Source organism: Bombina bombina, chromosome 2 (assembly GCF_027579735.1).
Source record: "Bombina bombina isolate aBomBom1 chromosome 2, aBomBom1.pri, whole genome shotgun sequence".
Classification (NCBI taxonomy): Eukaryota; Metazoa; Chordata; class Amphibia; order Anura; family Bombinatoridae; genus Bombina; species Bombina bombina.
Window position 1 is genome coordinate 945583361 of NC_069500.1, and position 23860 is coordinate 945607220.

Sequence of the window (23860 nt, forward strand, 5' to 3'; positions counted from 1 at the left end):
TCATCCTCCTCAAGTACCTGAGTATTAGATGTCCAATACTTTAAGAGTGGCTGCCTGCACTTTATCATGGTGAGTTTTGCCTAAAATATTTTTTCTTGTAAACAGGTTGACATCCTTATAGGCAGTGGATTTGTCACATTTTTTTCGTGGGCGCAAAGGTAAGCCCCTTTTCAAGAACTTTTGTCTGATCACTTGTAATTTGTTTTTGTGACAGATTCAGTACTTTGATGTCTCCTGTCGTAATTACATTTTCTTTTGGTTCCTCAGAGGGTATCTCGCTTTGTCCTTGGGCTGATTGGTTTCTTTTCCTACCTCCTCTTCTTGTTCTTTTGAGGGGGACATCTTGTTCTCTAAAAAGGTCCTCTTCTATTCCTCCTATTAGAGGTATTTCTCTGTCTCCTATTACCCCTTCCTGATGCCTCAGAATCTGGACTACTGGAGAATATTTGCGTGAAGTCATTTACCTTATTATATTGGTAATAATTCCAGTCTCTTTGGAATTTACGATTCTTCCTAAATTTAATTGCCTCTTGAATCTTTCTTAATTCACTCTTAACTGCTGCCATAAGTTTGGTATATTGTTCCTCACCCTGCCATTTCTCTAGTTGTAAATTTAAATTCTGTATATCCTCCTGTACTTTTTTTTAAGTCTAAGATCATTCTTATCTCTCATCAATTTTATCCAGTTGAAGGAGCAATCACTGGCAAAATCCTCCCATTTTTTTATGAAGTCACTTATCATAGGGTCATTTAAATTATTCCCTGGTCTTTTTCGTATTTGTAAACCCCTTGGGATCATTTTAGATTCTAACTGCCAGATTACGAGTTTTGCATTAGGAGCTGTGTGGTGCTAATGAGCAGTTTTTTCTAACTGCTCACTTACCTGCAGTGCTGGTATTACAGGTTTTTGCAAACCCGGCGCTAAAAGGCAAGAAGTGAGTGTAGAGCAAAATTGTGCTCCATACCACACTCCAATACCAGCGCTGCTTAAGTCAGCGGTGAGCTGGTCATATGTGCTCGTGCACAATTTCCACATAGAAATCAATGGGGAGAGCCGGCTTAAAAAAAGTCTAACATCTGCCAGAAAGCAGCGTAAAACTCAGTAACGCAGCCCCATTGATTCCTATGGGGAAATAAAAGTTATGTTTACACCTAACACCCTAACACGAACCCCGAGTCTAAACACCTCTAATCTTACACTTATTAACCCCTAATCTGCCACCTCCGACATCGTTATTCATTTTTAAAACTAAATACCTATAAAATAAATCCTAAAATAGCTACAATATAACTAATAGTTACATTGTATCTAGCTTAGGGTTTATTTTTATTTTACAGGCAAGTTTGTATTTATTTTAACTAGGTACAATAGTTACTAAATAGTTATTAACTATTTAATAACTACCTAGCTAAAATAAATACAAATTGACCTGTAAAATAAAGCCTAACCTAAGTTACAATAACACCTAACACTACACTATAATTAAATAAATTCCCTACATTAAATACAATTAAATAAATTAAATTAAATTAGCTAAATTACAAAAAAAACAAACACTAAATTACAGAAAATAAAAAACAAATTACAGATCTTTAAACTAATTACACCTAATCTAATAGCCCTATCAAAATAAAAAAGACCCCCAAAATAAAAAAAAAAACCTAGCCTAAACTAAACTATCAATAGCCCTTAAAAGGGCCTTTTGCAGGGGAATTTCCCCAAAGTAATCAGCTCTTTTACCTGTAAAAAAAAATACAAACAACCCCCCCAACAGTAAAACCCACCACCCACACAACCAACCCCCCAAATAAAATACTAACTAAAAAAACCTAAGCTCCCCATGCCCTGAAAAGGGCATTTGGATGGGCTTTGCCCTTAAAATGGCATTTAGCTCTTTTGCAGGCCCAAAGCCCTAACCTAAAAAATAAACCCACCCAATACACCCTTAAAAAAATCCTAACACTAATCCCCGAAGATTCACTTACCGGGAGAAATCTTCATCCAAGCGGCAAGATGTCTTCAATGAAGCCGGCAGAAGTGGTCCTCCAGACGGGCAGAAGTCTTCATCCAGACGGCATCTTCTATCTTCATCCTTCCTGTGCGGAGTGGGTCCATCTTCAAGACATCCGAAGCGGAGCATCCTCTTCAAACGATGTCTTCTTCGTAATGAATATCTCTTTAAGTGACATCATCCAAGATGGCGTCCCTTATATTGGCTGATAGAATTCTAGCAGCCAATCGGAATTAAGGTAGAAAAAAATCATATTTGGATTGGAACAGCCAATAGAATGCCAGCTCAATCCTATTGGCTGATTGCATCAGCAAATAGGATTTTTTCTACCTTAATTCCGATTGGCTGATAGAATTCTATCAGCCAATCGGAATCTAAGGGACGCCATCTTGGATGATGTCACTTAAAGAGATATTCATTACGAAGAAGATGTCGTTTGAAGAGGATGCTCCGCGTCAGATGTCTTGAAGATGGACCCGCTTTGCGCCGGAAGGATGAAGATAGAAGATGTTGTCTGGATGAAGACTTCTGCCCGTCTGGAGGACCACTTCTGCCCATCTGGAGGACCACTTCTGCTGGTTTCATTGAAGACATCTTGCCGCTTGGATGAAGAATTCTCCTGGTAAGTGAATCTTCGGGGTTTAGTGTTAAGATTTTTTAAGGGTGTATTGGGTGGGTTTATATTTTCGGTTAGGGTTTTGGGCCTGCAAAAGAGCTAAATGCCCTTTTAAGGGCAATGCTTATCCAAATGCCCTTTTCAAGGCAATGGGGAGCTTAGGTTTTTTTAGTTAGTATTTTATTTGGGGGGTTGGTTGTGTGGGTGGTGGGTGGGTTTTACTGTTATGTAGACTATTGTTTGCATCCATTTTTTATTACCTTACCATCATATATAAAAGACACTTTGGACGTTTTAAAGAAACTAAATGGGATACATGTTAAACAAGAAAGAATATTGGTAACCATAGATGTTGAAGCGTTATATTCCTCGATCCCCCATGAAACTGGTATTATGGTAATGAACAAATTTCTTAGTGGAAGGGGTAAAAAATATGACAAACATACAGAGTTTATAATTAAACTATTGAGATTTGTTCTTAATCATAACTACTTTGTTTTCAATAAGAAGTATTATGAACAAATTAGAGGAACGGTGATGGGCACAAGCTGTGCCCCAACGTATGCTTGTCTCTATCTAGGTGAATGGGAAAGATAATACATTCAAGATGCATCCATTGATGACCAAGGCCATATAGGGTTATGGCTAAGGTTCATCGATGACGTGAAAATGTTCTGGGAGGGCAACCAGGAAGAACTGTAAATCTTTATGAGAAAACTTAACAATAATAAATTTAATTTAACCTTCACCTATAAATACATCACTAAGGAGATACCCTTCCTAGATTTAAAATTATCTAAAAATGGAATAAAAATAGTCCCAGAAACTTTTAGGAAAAGTACTGCAGGTAATACCCTACTACATGCGGAAAGCCATCATTTACCAAGTTTGATTAAAAATATACCTCAGGGCCAATATTTAAGACATTGTAGAAATTGAACAGATGTAATTAAATTTAAAAAGGAAGCTAAAGATCTACAAGCTAGTTTCCTTGAAAGAGGGTACTCAAAGAAATCTCTAGCTAGGGCATATTGCAGGGCCAAAGAAAGCAATAGAGATACTTTATTATTTAATAACAAAATAGATAATAAACACAAAATAATTAGATTTATTAGTACCTTTAATGATTAGTGGTTTAATCTCGTCTCAATCTTGCAGAAACATTGGCATATTTTAACCCTGGATCCTGTAATTGCAGAAATGGTAGGATCAAGGCCTAGTGCTACACCTAGAAGGGCCCCAAATCTAAAAGATAAAAGAGTATCTAGCATGTTCAAAGGCAAGAAGGATGTGATGTGGATCTCTCAATACAAAGTCAAGAGGGCAATTTTAAATGCAACAAATGCTCAGTTTGTGAGAACATGCTGAAAGGGAAAACGTTCAATGATAATAAAGGAAATCAACATAGAGTAAAAGGTCATATAACATGCAGACCCGAAGGGGTAGTTTATATGCTCCAATGTAATTGCCCAAAATTCTATGTGGGAAAAACCTATTGTGAATTGAGAGAGCGCATAAAACCACACAAAAGGGACATCAAAAATAACTGCATAAAATACAGTAGTGTAGCAAGGCATTTCTTTCTGACTCATGATAGCAATGAAGATGAACTAAGATTTAGAGGTCTGGAATTGGTAGACCTAGGAGAGAGGAAAGGGAAACTAGATAAAGTCCTACTCCAGAAGGAAGGGAAGTGGATTTTTAATCTGGGATCCCTAAAACCAAGGGGGATGAATGAGGAGTTAAATTTAGCCCCATTTCTAGGATGATAATGTTTTCCACCTTAGAAACTTTTTTCTAAGCACAAGGAAAAAGATTTTAATTGTAGACGATAATTAATACAAGAGTATATAAATTATTATGTACTGCAAAATGTCCAAATTCTTCATTGCCATTTATTATTATTATTATTTTTATAATTTTTTTCCATAAATGTTTGCATCAAATTGCCATAAAATAGCGCCGCAAGCAGTTTATTAGAAACATAGTTTAAAATTCACCCGATAGGCTGAAGGGTAAGAAATTTCCCTTTAAAGGAATGATGAGAGGAAATTACATCACTGAAACAAGTCGGATGAAGCACCGTGCAAAGTTTGGGGTGAAATGCGTGTAGCAGACGCAACAAGATTGAAAAGTTCCACGGGACATAATTTCCCAAACCGATAGGCCATGATGACAGTAACTTGGGTGAAGACTATGGGATGTGGCACCAGGGACCCCACGTAAGTCTGTATGAGACAGTGCACAAATCACGGATGATCGGAAGGAGGGTAAGATTATAGTCAGATGCTGCTAAATTGAACACGCTGTGGATGGCGTTACTCCTTGGCGAAAATTATACTCCGTTACCTTAAGTGCAAATCTAGAGGGTTTTGAGAAAAGACTGTATAACACTGCTTTGCTTTACTAACCCCATGCTTAAGAGGCTCTAACTTGCGGGAGAGAACTGTATGTTAAATAACGCTAACAGTTGCAAGTAACCAATATTATAGCCGTGGTGGTGCACATTGAAAAATTCACTCAAAGGGCCATATTTGTGGAATATAAAACAATACAAGAGGTTATGGGACACAGAGGATAACATTGGATGAGTCATTCAACTCTGGTTTAACGCCATATAGGGATCTCCCTGTAAGTTTAATGGGTAGCCACTATTATTGTCCAGTGGACTTATCATAATTTAACTGCTTGTGGAAATTTGTTGAAAAATAAATGTATTTTGGTTAAGTTGTATATCATTGTTTCTGCCTTGATTTGTGTTACTGAATTATACATGGTTAGTGCGGGATAAGGGTGTACTGAACTACACAGTCTAGGGGAGGGTAACTTTTGGTAACTACCCCTAGCCGGAGGTTGTAGTTCGTTCTTTTTGGTTCTCTGTATTTAATTTAATTATACCTCCCAGCACTGCACACCTGTTATTACTAAGAAACTACAGGTGGACAATAACCAGGATATAATATTAATTTCTGGTGCCAGTCTAGTTCTATATATCATATACAGTATATATATATATATATATATATATATATATATATATATATATATATATATATACAATTTATAATTTGACATTACTGTCTCAAAGTGTTTAAATGTCCCTTTAATGATGAATCTTTTATCTAGACTAAACATTTAGATTTTCTTACAAAGCCCAGTTTAACACTATGAGTTATAATATTTCTCATAAACTTACACAGATTAATACAATCTATTATATGGGCATTAAACACTAACACTTAGATTACGAGTTTTGCGTTAGAAGCTGTGCAGTGCTAACAAGCAGTTTATGCTAACCGCTCACTTACAGACAGTGCTGGTATTACATATTTTTAGAAACCCGGCGTTAACCGCAAAAAAGTGAGCGATGAGCAAAATTTTGCTCCACATCTCACCTCAATACCAGCGCTGCTTACGTTTGCAGTGAGCTGGCTAAACTTGCTCGTGCACAATTTCCCCATAGGAATCAATGCTGAAAAAAAACCTAACACCTGCAAAAAAGCAGTGTTTAGCTCCTAACGCAGCCCCATTGATTCCTATGGGAAAATTAAAGTTATGTCTACATCTAACACCATAACATGAACCCCGAGTCTAAACACCCCTAATCTTACACTTATTAACCCCTAATCTGCCACCCCCGACATCGCCAACACCTACATTATATTATTAACCCCCTAATCTGCCACTCTGGACACCGCCGCCACCTACATTATACTTATGAACCCCTAATCTGCTGACCCCAACATCGCCGACACCTACATTATATTTATTAACCTCTAATCTGCCACCCCCAATGTCGCCACCACCTACCTACATTTATTAACCCCTAATCTGCTGCCCCCAACGTCGCCACCACTATAATAAAGTTATTAACCACTAAACCTAAGTGTAACCCTAACCCTAACACCCCCTAACTTAAATATAATTTAAATAAATCTAAATAAAAATTACTATCATTAACTAAATAATTCCTATTTAAAACTAAATACTTACCTATAAAATAAACCCTAAAATAGCTACAATATAACTAATAGTTACATTGTAGCTAGCTTAGGGTTTATTTTTATTTTACAGGCAAGTTTGTATTTATTTTAACTAGGTACAATAGTTATTAAATAGTTATTAACTATTTAATAACTACCTAGTTAAAATAAAGACAAATTTACCTGTAAAATAAAACCTAACCTAAGTTACAATTACACCTAGCACTACACTATAATTAAATTAATTACCTAAATTAAATACAATTAATTACAATTAAATAAAATTCTCTAAAGTACAAAAAAACAAACACTAAGTTACAGAAAATAATAAAGAAATTACAAGATTTTTAAACTAAGTACACCTAATCTAATCACCCCAACAACATAAAAAAGCCCCCCAAAATAAAAAAGCCCTACCCTACACTAATCTACAAATAGCCCTTAATAGGGCCTTTTGTGGGGCATTGCCCCAAAGTAATCAGCTCTTTTACCTGTAAAAAAAAAATACAATTCCCCCCTCAACATTAAAACCCACCACCCACACAACCAACCCTACTCTAAAACCCACCCAATCCCCCCTTAAAAAAACCTAACACTATCCCCTTGAAGATCACCTTACCGGGAGAAGTCTTCACCCAACCGGGCCGAAGTCCTCAACAAAGCCGGGCAAAGTGGTCCTCCAGAAGTCTTCATCCAAACGGCATCTTCTATCTTCATTCATGCGGCGCAGAGCGGGTCCATCTTCAAGACATCGGACGTGGAGCATCCTCTTCTTTCCACGGCTAAACACAGAATGAAGGTTCCTTTAAATGACGTCATCCAAGATGGCGTCCCTTCACTTCCGATTGGCTGATAGAATTCTATCAGCCAATCGGAATTAAGGTAGAAAAAATCCTATTGGCTGATGCAATCAGCCAATAGGATTAAACTGGCATTCTATTGGCTGATTGGAACAGCCAATAGAATGCCAGCTCAATCTTATTGGCTGATTGGATTAGCCAATAGGATTGAACTTCAATCCTATTGGCTGATTGCATCAGCCAATAGGATTTTTTCTACCTTAATTCCGATTGGCTGATAGAATTCTATCAGCCAATCGGAATTGAAGGGACGCCATCTTGGATGACGTAATTTAAAGGAACCTTCATTCTGTGTTTAGCCATCATTTGAAGAGGATGCTCCGCGTCGGATGTCTTGAAGATGGACCCGCTCCGCGCCGGATGGATGAAGATAGAAGATTCCTTCTGGATGAAGACTTCTGCCCATCTGGAGGACCACTTCGCCCGGCTTGGATGAAGACTTCTCCTGGATTCGTTGAGGACTTCGGCCTGGTTGGGTGAAGACGTCTCCAGGTAAGGTGATATTCAGGGGGTTAGTTTTTTTAAGGGGGGGATTGGGTGGGTTTTAGAGTAGGGTTGGTTGTGTGGGTGGTAGGTTTTAATGTTGGGGGAGAATTGTAATTTTTTTCAGGTAAAAGAGCTGATTACTTTGGGGCAATGCCCCGCAAAAGACCCTTTTACGGGCTATTTGTAATTTAGTGTAGGGTAGGGCTTTTTTATTTTGGGGGGGCTTTTTTATTTTGTTAGGGGGATTAGATTAGGTGTAATTAGCTTAAAAATCTTGTAATTTCTTTATTATTTTCTGTAATTTAGTGGGGGGTTTTTGTACTTTAGATAATTTTATTTAATTGTAATTAATTTTTATTTAATTTTGGTAATTAATTTAATTGTAGTGTAGTGTTAGGTGTAATTGTAACTTAGGTTAGGTTTTATTTTACAGGTAAATTTGTCTTTATTTTAACTAGGTAGTTATTAAATAGTTGAAAACTATTTAATAACTATTGTACCTAGTTAAAATAAATACAAACTTGCCTGTAAAATAAAAATAAACCCTAAGATAGCTACTGTAACTATTAGTTATATTGTAGCTATCTTAGGGTTTATTTTATAGGTAAGTATTTAGTTTTAAATAGGAATTATTTAGTTAATTGTAGTCATTTTATTTAGATTTATTTAAATTATATTTGTTAGGTGGGCTTAGGGATAGGGTTAGACTTTGGTTTAGGGGTTAATAACTTTATTATAGTGGCAGGGATGTTGGGGGCGGCAGATTAGGGGTTAATAAATGTAGGTAGGTGGCGGCAATGTTAGGGCCGGCAGATTAGGGGTTAATAATATTTAAATAGTGTTTGCAATGCGGGAGTGTGGCGGTTTAGGGGTTAATATATTTGTTATAGTGGCGGCGATGTCCGGTTTGGCAGATTAGGGGTTAAAAAATGTATTTTAGTGTTTGCAATGTGGGAGGGCCTCGGTTTAGGGGTTAATAGGTAGTTTATGGGTGTTAGTGTATGTGACGAACCAAGGTTATCCAACCCAGCGCCAGTCACTTATTTGGTACAGAAAGGGTTATCAGCCCCCCTCTCGGCCACCAATAGGTCACAATCTAGCCACACCAGGCAAGCTTGTGATTCAGTTTAGTGGGTGCAAGAGTTAACCGCACTCCCTTAATCTGTACTAGACGTAAGAGAAATGGCCAACACTCCCTTTTAATGCCACCCACAGTAAACTATAAATCCTATAGCTCAAATACTGCCACAACTTAAAATTTATTAAAGGGAAAATCCTAAGGAAAAACCCAGACTTTACACATTAACTCTAGACATACAATTTAGCAGAAAATATCCTAAATTATACAGTTCTAATATTCCAGTCTCTTTCAGTAACGTGGTTCAATTATTAGACAAAGGCCAAACTTAATAAAGGAATTATTTATTATGCCAAAAATATTATGCACAATGCATTATTAATAAAAAGTTGTTACAAAGAAAATTACACACGCAAACAGTGTTTTAAAATAAAAAGGAGAAAAACAGAATTGAATACTTTCCTAGCTTCAAGATCTGCGCCAGGGGAATGGCAGAAGAAGATGGCTCCTTACTCTGTAGAACAGCTCCCCTTGTAAGAATGACAATCTTATTGTTAAGAAATAAGATTCTTAAACCTATTTTTCAGAGATCAGGTTGCTGAACCACACCCTCCTGGGTGGGCTAAGAAACCCCCCTGTCTTTATGACCTTCAATAGACTAATTTCTTGCCTGAAATTATACAATCCAGTATAATTTCTGCTAGGTAAGAAATTTCCATATTTACATATCTAGAACCTTTTAGTTTTATTGGGAGAATCGGTTTGATATCAAATATGCCATAGGTTGTCATATTTACCTTCCTTTACGGTTATAACAGTTTTAACACACATATGCACATAATATACCAATGTCCTGTCAGTGACCTGGTCAGTTTTTGTAATGAAGGGCCTGTTTTGCATCAGGCATTCTATTGACAGCTTAAGCCATAAACTTTATCCTGTGTATCTCTGTGACTAAGAGCTTCAGTGACTTTATGACTCAATGCATACACACTAACATTTGGTGGGCTATTTAGGAAAGTTCAAAGAAAACACAAGTTACAATTCTTCTTGAAAACAAATAACTGTTTTTGAGTTCAAGCTACACAGAATTAACTCCTTAGCAGCTGAATCCTGAGGTTTTTGTGACAGTGTACTTTTTAGCACTTCAGTTAAGAGTTTTATGCTACGGCGTTGTAGTGTAAAACTCTTAACTACTGACTTTAAAATGCGGTACCAGTTTTGACAGGAGAGGGTGTACCGCTCACTTTTGGTCAGACTCGTAATACCGGCGCTATGCAAGTCCCACTAAAAATATAGGATACACAATTGACGTAAGTGGATTTGCGGTATTTCCGAGTCTGGCCAAAAAAGTGAGCGGTACACCTGTACCTTCAAGACTCGTAATACCAGCAGGCGTTAAAAAGCAGCGTTGGGACCAGCCAGTGCTGCTTTTTAAGCCTAACGCAAGACACGTAATCTAGCTGAATATAATCACTAGATAGATATAATGATACATTAAAAAACAAAGATTACAAAGACGCAGATGTATTTTTTAAAGTGCCATAATACAGGTTGAGATCTGTGCATATCCTAAAGGGGCTAATTAATTAAAAATAGTTTGCATAAAAAATTGTTTTAAAAAATAACCTAAAATACTTCTGTCTGGAGGTCTGGAGCAGTCTACTCCACTCCTCTTATCAGTGTTTAGACACATTCATTGTATTTCAACTTCTTCTACTTCTAGGCATGCTCCAGCAGATAATCACTGTGTACTTCTGCATTCTACCAAAACAACAATAGATATAGATAAGTAATAGAAGGCAATGTGTGGGGGGAGTTAGAGCTTTACAATTCGGAAACCTAAAAGAAAGGGTTAATGGTGAGGCACTGCAGTATACATTTGCAAGTAAAGTAATTAAAGTACATATTATATTTTGTCTCTATCCCAACTTGTTTTATGTCCCTTTAAAATTATATTAATAGTTTAAATAGTGAAGAAATATGTCAAATTTTAGTCGTCAATGTTTCCACTTGTTATCTAGCCCTTTATCTGAGACTATTATTATTATTATTATTATTATTAATTATCAAAAAAATAAGAAGAAGAATAGATTAATAATGTTGATCAAACATGTTTTGAATTGAGATGCATTAGGATTGCAGTGTGCTAAGATTTCCTCTGGTAACATCCTAGCTACAGTTTTGTGAACAGCAATCTTGCTACCATAATATTACGGCTGAAAACTTCCCAAACCCTATTCTGATCAATTCAATATTTTGCAAAGATTTTCCACAGAATTTTTCAGTGGAATGTTCTGATTTATAGCATTGTTTATTGGACATCAGAAGTTTTAAAATAACAGAGTCTCATTGTCCATCTCACAGATTTCCCTTTAGGGAAAATATTACAGTTTCCAAAGTGAAACCAGGGACTAAACCAGAGACTACACATAGACCATACTTACCATGCCTACTGTATAGCCAACCCTATCCATAGTTTGTCCAATCCTGCCCACAGCATACCCATGACTCCACCCTATTTGGCCACAGCCTTACCCACAGAACATGCACAACTTTGCCCACAACTTTCCCTCACACAGTCTAGATATTCCATTCCCAGAAGGCAAAAGGGACATTTTCAGTGGATATCAATAATACACATGTGTACGCTCTCTACGCTAAAAAACGCCCTTTGAAAAAAAAAATCCCAAATACATTTTATAAATTGTTAAATCATATTTTTAAAGTTCATACTACACAACAAAGCCAAAGAAGTTGCCATCAAGGAATATGTTAATTTTGCTAAAAAGATAACAACAATAATGGCTCAAAATCAAATATATTTTGTCATTCTGCCTTTTTAAAGGATGTGGGTATAATTAAACCCCTACATACACCTAATCTAATACCCCTAATAAAATAAAAAAGCCCCCCAAAATAATAAAAAGCCCTACTCTAAACTAAATTACAAATAGCCCCAAAGTAATCAGCTCTTTTACCTGTAAAAAAAGTACAATACCCCCCTCAACATTAAAACCCAACACCCACACACCCAACCCTACTCTAAAACCCACCCAATCCCCCCTTAAAAAAACTAACACTAACCCCTTGAAGATCACCCTACCTTGAGACGTCTTCACCCAACCGGGCCGAAGTCCTCCACGACGCCGGGCGAAGTGGTCCTCCAGATGGGCAGAAGTCTTCATCCAAGCCAGCCAGAAGAGGTCCTCCAGATGGGCAGAAGTCTTCATCCAGATGGCATCTTCTATCTTCATCCATCCGGCGCGGAGCGGGTCCATCTTCAAGACATCTGACGCAGAGCATCCACTTCCAACGACATCCAACGACTGAATGAAGGTACCTTTAAGTGACGTCATCCAAGATGGTGTCCCTTGAATTCCGATTGGCTGATCTATTCTATCAGCCAATCGGAATTAAGGTAGGAAAAATCCTATTGGCTGATACAATCAGCCAATAGGATGGAAGTTCAATCCTATTGGCTGATACAATCAGCCAATAGGATTGAGCTCACATTCTATTGGCTGTTCTAATTAGCCAATAGAATGCAAGCTCAATCCTATTGGCTGATTGGATCGTTGGAAGAGGATGCTCTGCGTCGGATGTCTTGAAGATGGACCCGCTCCGCGCTGGATGGATGAAGATAGAAGATGACGCCTGGATGAAGACTTCTGCCCATCTGGATGACCTCTTCTGGCCGGCTTGGATGAAGACTTCTGCCCGTCTGGAGGACCATTTCGCCCGGCTTCGTGGAGGACTTCGGCCAGGTTGTGTGAAGACGTCTCAAGGTAGTGTGATCTTCAAGGGGTTAGTGTTAGTTTTTTTTTAAGGGGGGATTGGGTGGGTTTTAGAGTAGGGTTGGGTGTGTGGGTGGTGGGTTTTAATGTTGGGGGGGTATTGTACTTTTTTTACAGGTAAAAGAGCTGATTACTTTGGGTAATGCCCCGCAAAAGGCCCTTTTAAGGGCTATTCGTAATTTAGTATAGGGTAGGGCTTTTTATTATTTTGGGGGGCTTTTTTATTTTATTAGAGTTATTAGATTAGGTATAATTAGTTTAAAAACTTGTAATTATTTTATTATTTTCTGTAATTTAGTGTTTGTTTTTTTGTACTTTAGATAATTTTATTTAATTGTAGTTAATTGTAGCTAATGTAGGTAATTAGTTTAATTATAGTGTAGTGTTAGGTGTAATTGTAACTTAGGTTAGGTTTTATTTTACAGGTACTTTTGTATTTATTTTAACTAGGTAGTTATTAAATAGTTAATAACTATTTAATAACTATTGTACCTAGTTAAAATAAATACAAACTTGCCTGTAAAATAAAAATAAATCCTAAGATAGCTACAATGTAACTATTAGTTATATTGTAGCTATCTTAGGGTTTATTTTATAGGTAAGTATTTAGTTTTAAATAGGAATAATTTATTTCGAAGTTAGGGGGTGTTAGGGTTAGTGTTAGACTTAGGTTTAGGGGTTAATATTATTTAATATAGTGGCGGTGGTGTAGGGGGGGAAGATTAGGGGTTAATAAATATAATGTAGGTGGCGGTGGGCTCCGGGAGCGGCGGTTTAGGGGTTAAACACTTTATTTAGTTGCGGTGGGGTCCGCGAGCGGCAGGATAGGGGTTAATAACTTTATGTAGGTGGCAGCGGTATAGGGGGCAGAAGATTAGGGGTTAATATGTATAATGTAGGTGGCGATGGGCTCCGGGAGCTGCGGTTTAGTGGTTAATACATTTATTAGAGTTGCGGTGGGCTCCGGGAGCAGTGGTTTAGGGGTTAATAACTTTATTTAGGTGCGGCGGGGTCCGGGAGCGGCGGTATAGGGGGTAAACAGTTTAGTATAGTGTGGGTGTTTAGTGACAAGGTACCTAGAAAGCTGAAAAAAAGCAGAAGAGCAGCGAGATCGATGACTGTTAGTTAACAACAGTCCGCTGCTCATCGCACCGTACTTGGTGCGCGGCTTTTTGACAGCCTTTTTGGTAACTTTCGAGAACGTATTCAGGTCCGTGGCAGCGATGTTAAGCGAACTTAGGTGAGCGTATTTGTGTCGTTGAATGCAGGTAAGTTGACGGCTTGATAAATAGAGGCCAATGTCTCTAACAACATTCATAGGACGTAGCTATAATTTAGCTCTCAGTGATATAAGATGAGATAAAGGAACTTGTTATTCCTCAAAAGATTTCTTCCCAGTCTTCATTAGTAAGATTCATATTCAACTCTCTTTCCTCTTTGGTGAGTAAAAATTGGCTTAGCACTGTGTTAACTTCATCAGTAAACATAAATCAACTTCATTATTCCAATCTATACTATAATTGTGTTTGTAATGTCCGTCGCCTTCGGCAGTTGCGCACATGCATCCTCAAAGTAATGTTGGATGCGCGCACAGCCGCCTCGTGGCGACAGACAGCTTCAGGAGCTGCAACTCTCAGCTGTAACAAAAGAGAGCTGGAGCTTCTGAAGCTTCAGGCATCTGCCGCATATGGAGCCGGAGTGTGATCGGTGCTCCACCTCCATATGAGGCCAGATTCCTGATTGTTACAGACGGTGACACTGTGTGTGTCACCACCTGTAATGATCTTCTACTGGTGCCAGAGGGAGGTGTGGGCGGGTGGACGGCTCAGCAGGGAAGGGTAGGCAGTGGGAGTGCCCTAATTTAAAAAAAAATGGTGGCTCAGCAGGGAAGGGGAGGCAGTGGGAGTGCCCCAATTAAAAAAAAAGGACAGGGGGAGAGAGAGCAAAAGAGAAGGGGGGAGAGAGCAAAAGAGGGGGAGAGCAAAAGCAAAAGAGAGGGGAGAGGGAGAGCAAAAGAGAGAGGAGAGAGAGAGCAAATGAGAGCTGGAGAGAGAGAAAAAGAGAGGGAGAGAGAGAGCAAAAGAGAGGGGGGAGATAGAGCAAAAGAGAGGGGAGAGAGCAAAAGAGAGGGGGGAGAGAGCAAAAGAGAGGGGGGAGAGAGAGCAAAAGAGAGGGGGAGAGAGAGCAAATAAGAGGGGAGAGAGAGCAAATGAGAGGGGGAGGGAAAGCAAAAGAGAGGGGGGAGAGAGCAAAAGTGAGAGGGAGAGGGAGAGCAAATAGAGGTGAAGATAGAGAGCAAAAGAGAGAGTGAGAGAGAGCAAATGAGAGCTGGAGAGAGAGCAAAAGAGAGGGGAGAGAGAGCAAAAGAGAGGGGGGAGAGAGCAAAAGAGAGGAGAGAGAGAGAGCAAAAGAGAGGGGAGCGAGAGAGCAAATGAGGGGGGAGCGAGAGCAAAAGAGAGGGGGGAGAGAGAGCAAAAGAATGGGGGGAGAGAGAGGGGAGAGAGCACAAGAGAGGGGGAGAGAGAGCAAATGAGAGGGGAGTGAGAGAGCAAATGAGAGGTGGGAGGGAGAGCAAAAGAGAGGGGGGAGAGAGCAAAAGAGAGGGGGAGAGAGCAAAAGAGAGGGGGAGAGAGAAAGCAAAAAGTTGGGGGGAGAGAATGCAAAAGAGAGGGGGAGAGAGAGAGCAAAAGAGAGGGGGACAGAGCAAAAGAGGGGGGAAAGAGAGCACAATAGAGAGAAGGAGAGAGCAAAAGAGGGGGAGAGAGAGCAAAACAGAGGGGGAGAGAGTGAGAGCAGATGACAGTTGGAGAGAGAGCAAAAGAGAGGGGAGAGAGAGCAAAATAGAAGGGAGAGAGCAAAAGAGAGGGGGGAGAGAGAGTAAAAGAGAGGGGGAGAGAGACCAAAAGAGAGGGGGGAGAGAGAACAAAAGAGAGGGGGGAGAGAGAGAGCAAAAGGGTTGGTGAAAGAATCCACCTGGATGGCAGGGTGAAGAAAGAATCCACCTGAATGCAGCGTAAGCTGCATCCAGGTGGATTCCGAAAATGGCAGAGTGGTTCCGTTACCACAATAGACCGCCCTTCCGAAAAAAGCCGGGTGGTTCCGTCACCACAAAATACTGCCCTCTGGGCAGGCTTTTCCACTTATTTATATAAAAGAAGATTTACAAAATAAGTTATTTCTACATATGTGGCTTAAACAAAAATTAGACTGCCCTTTGGGCAGGCTTATCGACTAGTCCATCATAAAACACATTTCAAGCAAATAATAGAGCAAAAAATTACAGCGCCATTTCTAGATACTTCATAGGAACAATGTAAAACTGAATAGTTTCAAATGTTGTTTATTATAAAAAATCCATTATAAAATAAAATATAGAATAAAATCCACAGCAAGTGGATCACATTAAAATACTCTATTAGGCTGAAAACATCATCACAGTATACAATTCACAGCACATAAGTACACAGGATTGATGCAATGTGAAAGGTAGGTTTACAGAATGGTAAGTAAACTATACAGTAAAATCAAGCTCTAAATAAAAACACTTGACAAATAAACACAGCAAACACTTGCCTTGCCAGATTGAGTTTGCAAACACCCTCAGTAGAATGAAAGCTTTTTTTATTGGATGATTTGAATTGGAATTAAAAAATCAGCCAATAGAAAATCAAAGGCACCCCTATATAACGAGGAACCTTGCATTCAAACTTCAGTTTGCTGCAGTGACAGAATGAAGAAGGATTGGGTGGAAGATCAGAAGAGAACTGCCCAAGAAGATCGAGGAGCACTGCAAAGGACCCGCTGCTGCCCCCCAAAGGAGCCAAATTCAAGATGGTGAGTCTAAACTTTGGGGTTTAGCGTTAGTTTTTTTTTTTTATAGGATAGATTTATTGCAAAAGAGTTATAATCACTTTTTATAAAAGAGATATAATTCCTTCTTTGCAAAAGAACTATAATTACTTTTTTACAAATGAGAAGTAATCAATTAAACTAGGGCACTGCCTGACAGATGTCCCTTTCATGGTGATTTTTAGATTAGTTTTTTTCAAAAAGAATTTTATTTATTTGTGGGGTTATTTTAGTTTTAGAATAGTTTTTTAGCGGGACTTTTCAAGGGGCACTTTAGTTTTAGGATACAGCTTTTTTAGTAGTGTTTTTTTATTTTGGGTAACTTTTAAAAAATAACACAAAGAGTTTTTTATTTTTTGTAACTCAGGTTAGGTTAAGGGTTTAGGGGGAGTTATTTGTTAGGGGGTTATGTATCATAGGGGTTTATTGCTGTGGGGGTAATGGCAGTTTAGGGGTAAAGTAGTGTAGGGGTTATTGAAGGTTGTTGTGGCAGTTTAGGGGTTAATAGTTTAGGGAGTTTATTGCAGCAGGGGTTGTGGCGGTTTAAGGGTTAATAGTATAGAGGGTTAATATTGATTGGGGATTATGGCGGATTAGGAGTTAATAGTGTAGTGGGGTAGACTTAGATGGGGGAAGTGGAACATTAGGGGTTAATAGTGTAGTTTGGTTAGAGTAGGGGGATGATGCAGTTTAGAGTTTATTGGAGTAAGGGGTTTATTGGGTTGGGGTTTAGCATGCGATTTTTACTTCACTGCTCCATTGAAGTCAATGGGGTTATTGTGATATCGCAAACAAAACATCCTGTGGTTAACTTTTTGCGTGGGTCGGGTTTCGAGCGTGCACAAATCTTTTACTTTCAACTTGTAATATCAGCGCTTCCCGACGCGCAAAACAGTTAACTTCTAGCAGCTAAGGCTCGAGAGGGTGCGCTAAACAGTGCTCCACTCTTAATCTAGCCCTAAGATGGGAAACCATCAAGGAGTGTTCATAATTTTTAACTAAATGTGCTGGCTGTTTTACTGGAACCAAAGATAAAAGTGTGTTCATCTGGTACAAGTGATTAACACAGCTTTTTGATATGGAGTGCATGTTAGCATTTCTTCAGAGATTTCCAATTGAGGTTGTAGGGACAAACACCATAAGGGAATTCAATAGAACCTGGGATTTGCATAAGGCTACTCTTGTGATCAATTAAACCTACAATTCAGACAGAGATATGAATAGTGTAATAGGCCTACTGGTTATTTTCTGCTGTCACAATATATGTCTTATTGTGTCTATAAGTCTGCTGTTTACAACGGTCTATAATTTGACATATATTAATTGAATTTCTATCCACTCCAGACAGATGCATTGCAATAGATATGGGGCTTAAGCCCATTGAAAATTTAGCAGTAATTACTGTTCCCTTCAATGCATATACAGACACAAGAGCATATGTATATTTATACACCACTTGCACACACCCATAGCTTCTTATTTCATAGAGTAAATGAAACCAAACTTAGGGGCCTATCTATCAAGCCGTCAACTTTGTTGCATACGACGGAACCAATACGATCGCCTAACATCGCGGCAGCGGACCTGAATACACTCTCCACATTTATAATAAAAGCTGTCAAAAAGCCACGCACCAAGTACGGGGCGATGAGCATCGGACTGTTGTTAACTAACAGTCATCGATCTCGCTGCTATTCTGCTTTTTTCCAACTTTATTTATACCCTTTCACTAAACGCGGCCACTATACTAAAATGTTTAACCCCATCCCGCCGCTCCCAGACCCTGTCGCCACCTATATAAAGTTATTAACCCCTATCCCGCCGCTCCCGGACCCCGCCGCAACCTAAATAAAGTTATTAACCCCTATCCTGACGCTCCCGGATCCCACCACAACTAAATAAAAGTATTAACCCCTGGCCTCCCACATCACTACCACTAAGTTAACCTATTAACCCCTAAACTGCCAGCCCCCACATCGCCATAAACTAAATTAAGCTATTAACCCCTAAACCTAAAAACCTGCTAACTTTACATTAAAATGACAACATCCCTATCTTATAATAAATTAAAACTTACCTGTATAATTAAATTAAACTATATTAAACTATTAATTAACCTACCCTAACTATTATACTACAATTACATTAAACTACCAATTAAATTAACTTATTTACATATTAAAAAACCCTAACCCTACTCAAATTATTTAAATCTACAATAAAAAATACTAAGTTACAAAAACAGAAAACCTAAGTTACAAAACAAACAACCACCAAGTTACAAAAACAAACAAACCACAGTATCAAAAATAAAAACAAATTACACCTTATCTAAAAGCTCTATCAAAATAAAAAACACCCCCCCAACAGTAAAACCCACAACCCACACAACCAACCCCCCCAAATAAAAACCCTATCTAAAAAAAACCTAAGCTCCCAATTGCCCTGAAAAGGGTATTTGTATGGGCATTGCCCTTAAAAGGGCATTTAGATCTTTTACTGCCCAGACCCTACTCTAAAAATAAAACTCACCCAAAAACCCTTAAATAAACCTAACATCCCTCCAGCCGGCAAGAAGTCTTCATCTAGGCAGCAAGAAGTCTTCATCCATGTGGCCTCTTCTATCTTCTTCCATTTGAGCAGCTCTCATCCTATTGGCTGATTGGAACAGCCAATAGGATGAGAGCTGCCCTCATCCTATTGGCTGTTCCAATCAGCCAATAGGATGAGAGCTCACATCCTATTTGCTGATTGGAACAGCCAATAGGATGAGAGCTGCTCAAATCCTATTGGCTGATTGGAACAGCCAATAGGATTTTAGCAGCTCTAATCCTATTGGCTGATTGGAACCTTTCAGCCAATAGGAATGCAAGGGACGCCATCTTGGATGATGTCACTTGCATTCAAGATCCAGTTTATGGCGGAGACCGTATTGAAGAGGAGCTCCTCATCGGATGTCTTCAGGATGGACCCGCTCCGCACTGGATGGATGAAGATAGAAGAGGCTGCATGGATGAAGACTTCTTGCCGCCCGTATGAAGACTTCTTGCCGGCTGGATGGATCCTTCAAGCGGAACTTCAAGAACTGTAAGTGGATCATCGGGGGTTAGTGTTAGGTTTATTTAAGATTAGGGTCTGGGCAGTAAAAGAGCTAAATGCCCTTTTAAGGGCAATACCCATACAAATGCCCTTTTCAGGGCAATGGGGAGCTTAGGTTTTTTAGATAGGGTTTTTATTTGGGGGGGGGTTGGTTGTGTGGGTGGTGGGTTTTACTGTTGGTGGTTGTTTGTATTTTTCTTTACAGGTAAAAGAGCTGATTTCTTTGGGGCAATGCCCCACAAAAGGCCCTTTTAAGGGCCATTGGTAGTTTATTGTAGGCTAGGTTTTTATTTTTATTTTGGGGGGCTTTTTTATTTTGATAGGGCTATTTGATTAGGTGTAATTTGTTTTGTTTTTTTGATACTGTGGTTTGTTTGTTTTTGTAACTTAGTGGGGGGGGTGTAACTTAGTTTTTCTTTTTTTTGTAACTTAGTATTTTTTTATTGTAGATTTAAATAATTTGAGTAGGGTTAGTTTTTTTTTAATATGTAATATAGTTAATTTAATTGGTAGTTTAATGTAATTGTAGTATAATAGTTAGGGTAGGTTAATTAATAGTTTAATATAGTTTAATTTAATTCTACAGGTAAGTTTTAATTTATTACAAGATAAGGATGTTGTAATTTTAATGTAAAGTTAGCGGGTTGTTAGGTTTAGGGGTTAATAGCTTAATTTAGTTTATGGCAATGTGGGGGGCTGGCGGTTTAGGGGTTAATAGGTTTAGTTAGTGGTAGTGATGTGGGAGGCCAGGGGTTTAGGGGTTAATACTTTTATTTAGTTGCAGTGGGGTCCGGGAACGGCGGGATAGTGGTTAATAACTTTATATAGGTGGCAGCGGGGTCCAGGAGCGACGGAATAGGGGTTAATACATTTATTTAGTTGTGGCGGGGTCGGGGTGGCAGATTAGGGGTGTTTAGACTCGGGGCTTATGTTAGGGTGTTAGATGTAAACTTTACTTGTTTTCTACCTTAGAAATCAATGGGATATCTGGCACCATCGAACATAAGCTTTTGCTGCTTTCAGACTCCCATTGATTCCTATGGCATCCGCGGCCTCCAGGGTGGCGGATTGAAAACCAGGTATGCTGGGCTGGAATAGCAGCGAACGTACCTATTAACTATTTGATAACTTTGAAAAAGTGTCTGTAATGACGTAAGCATCGATCTGTGTCGGATTGAGACCGGCGGATCGTATGTTACGTCACAGATTTCAACATTTGCTGGTCTGTAGGCTTTGATAACTAGGTTGAATCAAGTTCGCAACAATTACGCTGTGGAATTCCAGCGTATTTGTGGTTGACGGCTTGATAAATAGGGGCCTTAGCCTTAATTGTCCATTGTAAATAATGGTGAAACTGTACTATGTGAAAATGTTGTGTTCTCAGTTACCAGAAGTATATATAAAAGCCCATTTTATGATTCATTTGTCATCGCACTGAAACTGTTTTCCAAGTACAAATCTGCTATCCATCTGTGACATCAATCATGCATATTGTTAGCTACAGTCATTCTGTCTGGTAAGCAAACAAAAAGCAAATTATATATGTAAAGAGTTATATGACTAATAGAGGATGGGGCCTTTTCAAGTCCATTAGAAGCGCTAAATGTTTCAAATATTTTTTATAGGTTTTCAAATTTAAGGTCATTCTAAGACAATGGGGTTGGGCCCAGAAGTCTTCCTCACCTCCCTGGAAATTCTCTGGGAGACGTTTAAAGGTATGGTTAAAGTTACATAACAGTCCAAATTGACTGTTTTGAATAGAAACATTTTTACAGTATACTTATATTAGCAAAATACTTTTTGTCAAAGTTTAAGTAACATACACACATATGTGGCACCTGCTAGGAGGTACAGCTAATATTACTCTGGAACTCTCTTTCTATATCATAATGCTGATAGGGAACAAAAAATAATTCCCCTTTTTTAAATGTTTCCTAATATTTAAGGAAATCCTTATTGAATGTTGATTCACTTTTAACCTTACATTGAATATGCCAAAAATCAGGAAAAAGAATCCCCATATGCTATGGCGAAGTCAAAATAATAAACAATACTGGAATTCATGTTTACATTTCTACATTGGGTAGCAGTGGGAGTAAACCTCTGTAATAAATAAATTCTAGTTTATTATGGACTCCAGAAATCTATTTTCGCATACACATATGAACACATATCTACATGCACACATACATGCACCTAAACATGCACATACACATACACACACACACGTCACACACACATTCATGCACATGCATGCACCCTTAGTCTCAAACATGCACATACACACACACACACACATACACACAGATACACACACGCACATACAGACATACACACACAAGCACATACACACACATGCATATACATACATGCACATGCACACATACACACACACATACACGCATACATACACTGACACACACACACACACACATGCACACACATGCACATATAAACACGCATACACACACATACATACACTCATACACATACACACACATGCACACATACACACATATATACACAGACGCATATACACTCACACATTCACGTAACGTACACACGCACACACATGCACATATACATCTACAAAAATTCAAAAGCATTTGTCTTTATTATTAAACTGTGGAATACAACATTTATCTCTGGGTTTTATCTATGAGGCATAGGTAGTCTTTGGAATAAAAAGGAACCCTGGTTATCATTTTTTGGCAGGTTATATTGTAAAGGGCAACAAAATGTGAGTAGCGGACAAATGGAGAAATCTTGTGTCTTTGCCTCATTTTTGCTGCTTTGCTCCCTTTGTTAAACCACTTAATATTTTTTTACTAAGAGAACAAGGAGATGCTCACTTAGTCAATTTTGATTCTAATTCAATAACAATATTGATCACGACACATTGTGTTCCTTTAAAACACGTTATAATGATATGGCCATGCATTGCTATTGTAAAGCTTACCCAAACTGGTAAATGAAAGAAATGCACAGACTATAAGTAATGCAACATGAGCCTAGTTTTAAAAAAAGAAAAGTGGTATATAGACAGAATAGTATATGGTAAGGGATAGAACATAGCATGTGGTAAATATTATATTGTAGAAATAATGGTAAGGGAAATTTAAAAATGTTTAAACACACTGTAGTAGATAGTGTAAAAGGTAATAACATAAACAGAATTAAAATAACTGGTCAACGTTGCTTTGCTTGAAATGCATTAAATTAAAATGAATCCCCACATTACTGTTCCAGTACAATGCCTCTTATAAAAGGGGGCTTTTGTCTTGCTGATTATTTTTTGTCTTATGCCCAAGGGTAAGCTGCATGTTATAATCAAAATATTTTTATTATGTTTTAAAGACAGCAGATAAATTGATTCCAATTTAACAGCTGACAGTTTATTGATTAGCAAGTACCTACCCATATATAGAACGCCCTCTTTTGTCTTCCCTGCTGCTTCCGCCACACCCTGCTTCGTTTTTTCAGCAGCTGCTACAACTCCCTCTCTAGCTTTGGAGAGCCCTTTCATGAATACATCCATCGCTATGAAATTTGTTCTAGCTGTGCTGGAAAACATACATTACATTTTTATTAAGATCAATGATCCTGTTTAATTAAATAATTAAAAAGCTGTTTTATAATATATATATATATATATATATATATATATATATATTGCACAATTCTATTGTAAATCTATTAGGCTCATTCTCATTGTGTTTGTAAGCGATCTGTCTATTTCTTTTGTAAGATTTTATGAGAATGATGGACTAGGAATGAAGTGTGTTCTCAGAATGGTCCTGCTTTTCAAAATTCCATCTCACCTATGTGGTTGAAAACTAATCATATACATCAATATTTGGACGTGTAAATGGCTACAGTTAAATTCTGATGCTACTTGGTTAATTCTGATGCTGCTGCCTTTTAATTACACACAGTCAAAAGCTGCTGAAATCTTCAAATGATTATATAAAGTATGTGTGAGTAGTGTGTGTTATTTTGTGTCTATATGTGTGTGTGTGTAGGGTGTCTTTATGTGTGCATGTTTATATAATGTAAATATCAATGGATATATATATACTG

The 23860-nt window shown here is 38.3% G+C and overlaps 1 protein-coding gene across 2 annotated transcripts in view; it reads right to left on the reverse strand.

Annotated features, from left to right (window-relative positions):
• Positions 1–23860, reverse strand: part of SNCA (synuclein alpha) — a 290489-nt gene that overhangs the window by 266007 nt on the left and 622 nt on the right. Inside the window, exon 2 of one of the 2 annotated variants that reach the window (XM_053703430.1) lies at positions 23198–23338. In XM_053703430.1, coding sequence (XP_053559405.1) covers positions 23198–23318 — 121 coding nt within the window. In that variant the 5' untranslated portion in view covers positions 23319–23338. Of the gene's footprint in view, positions 1–23197; positions 23344–23860 lie in introns of both variants that reach the window. The other variant, XM_053703429.1, reaches the window with a different exon arrangement.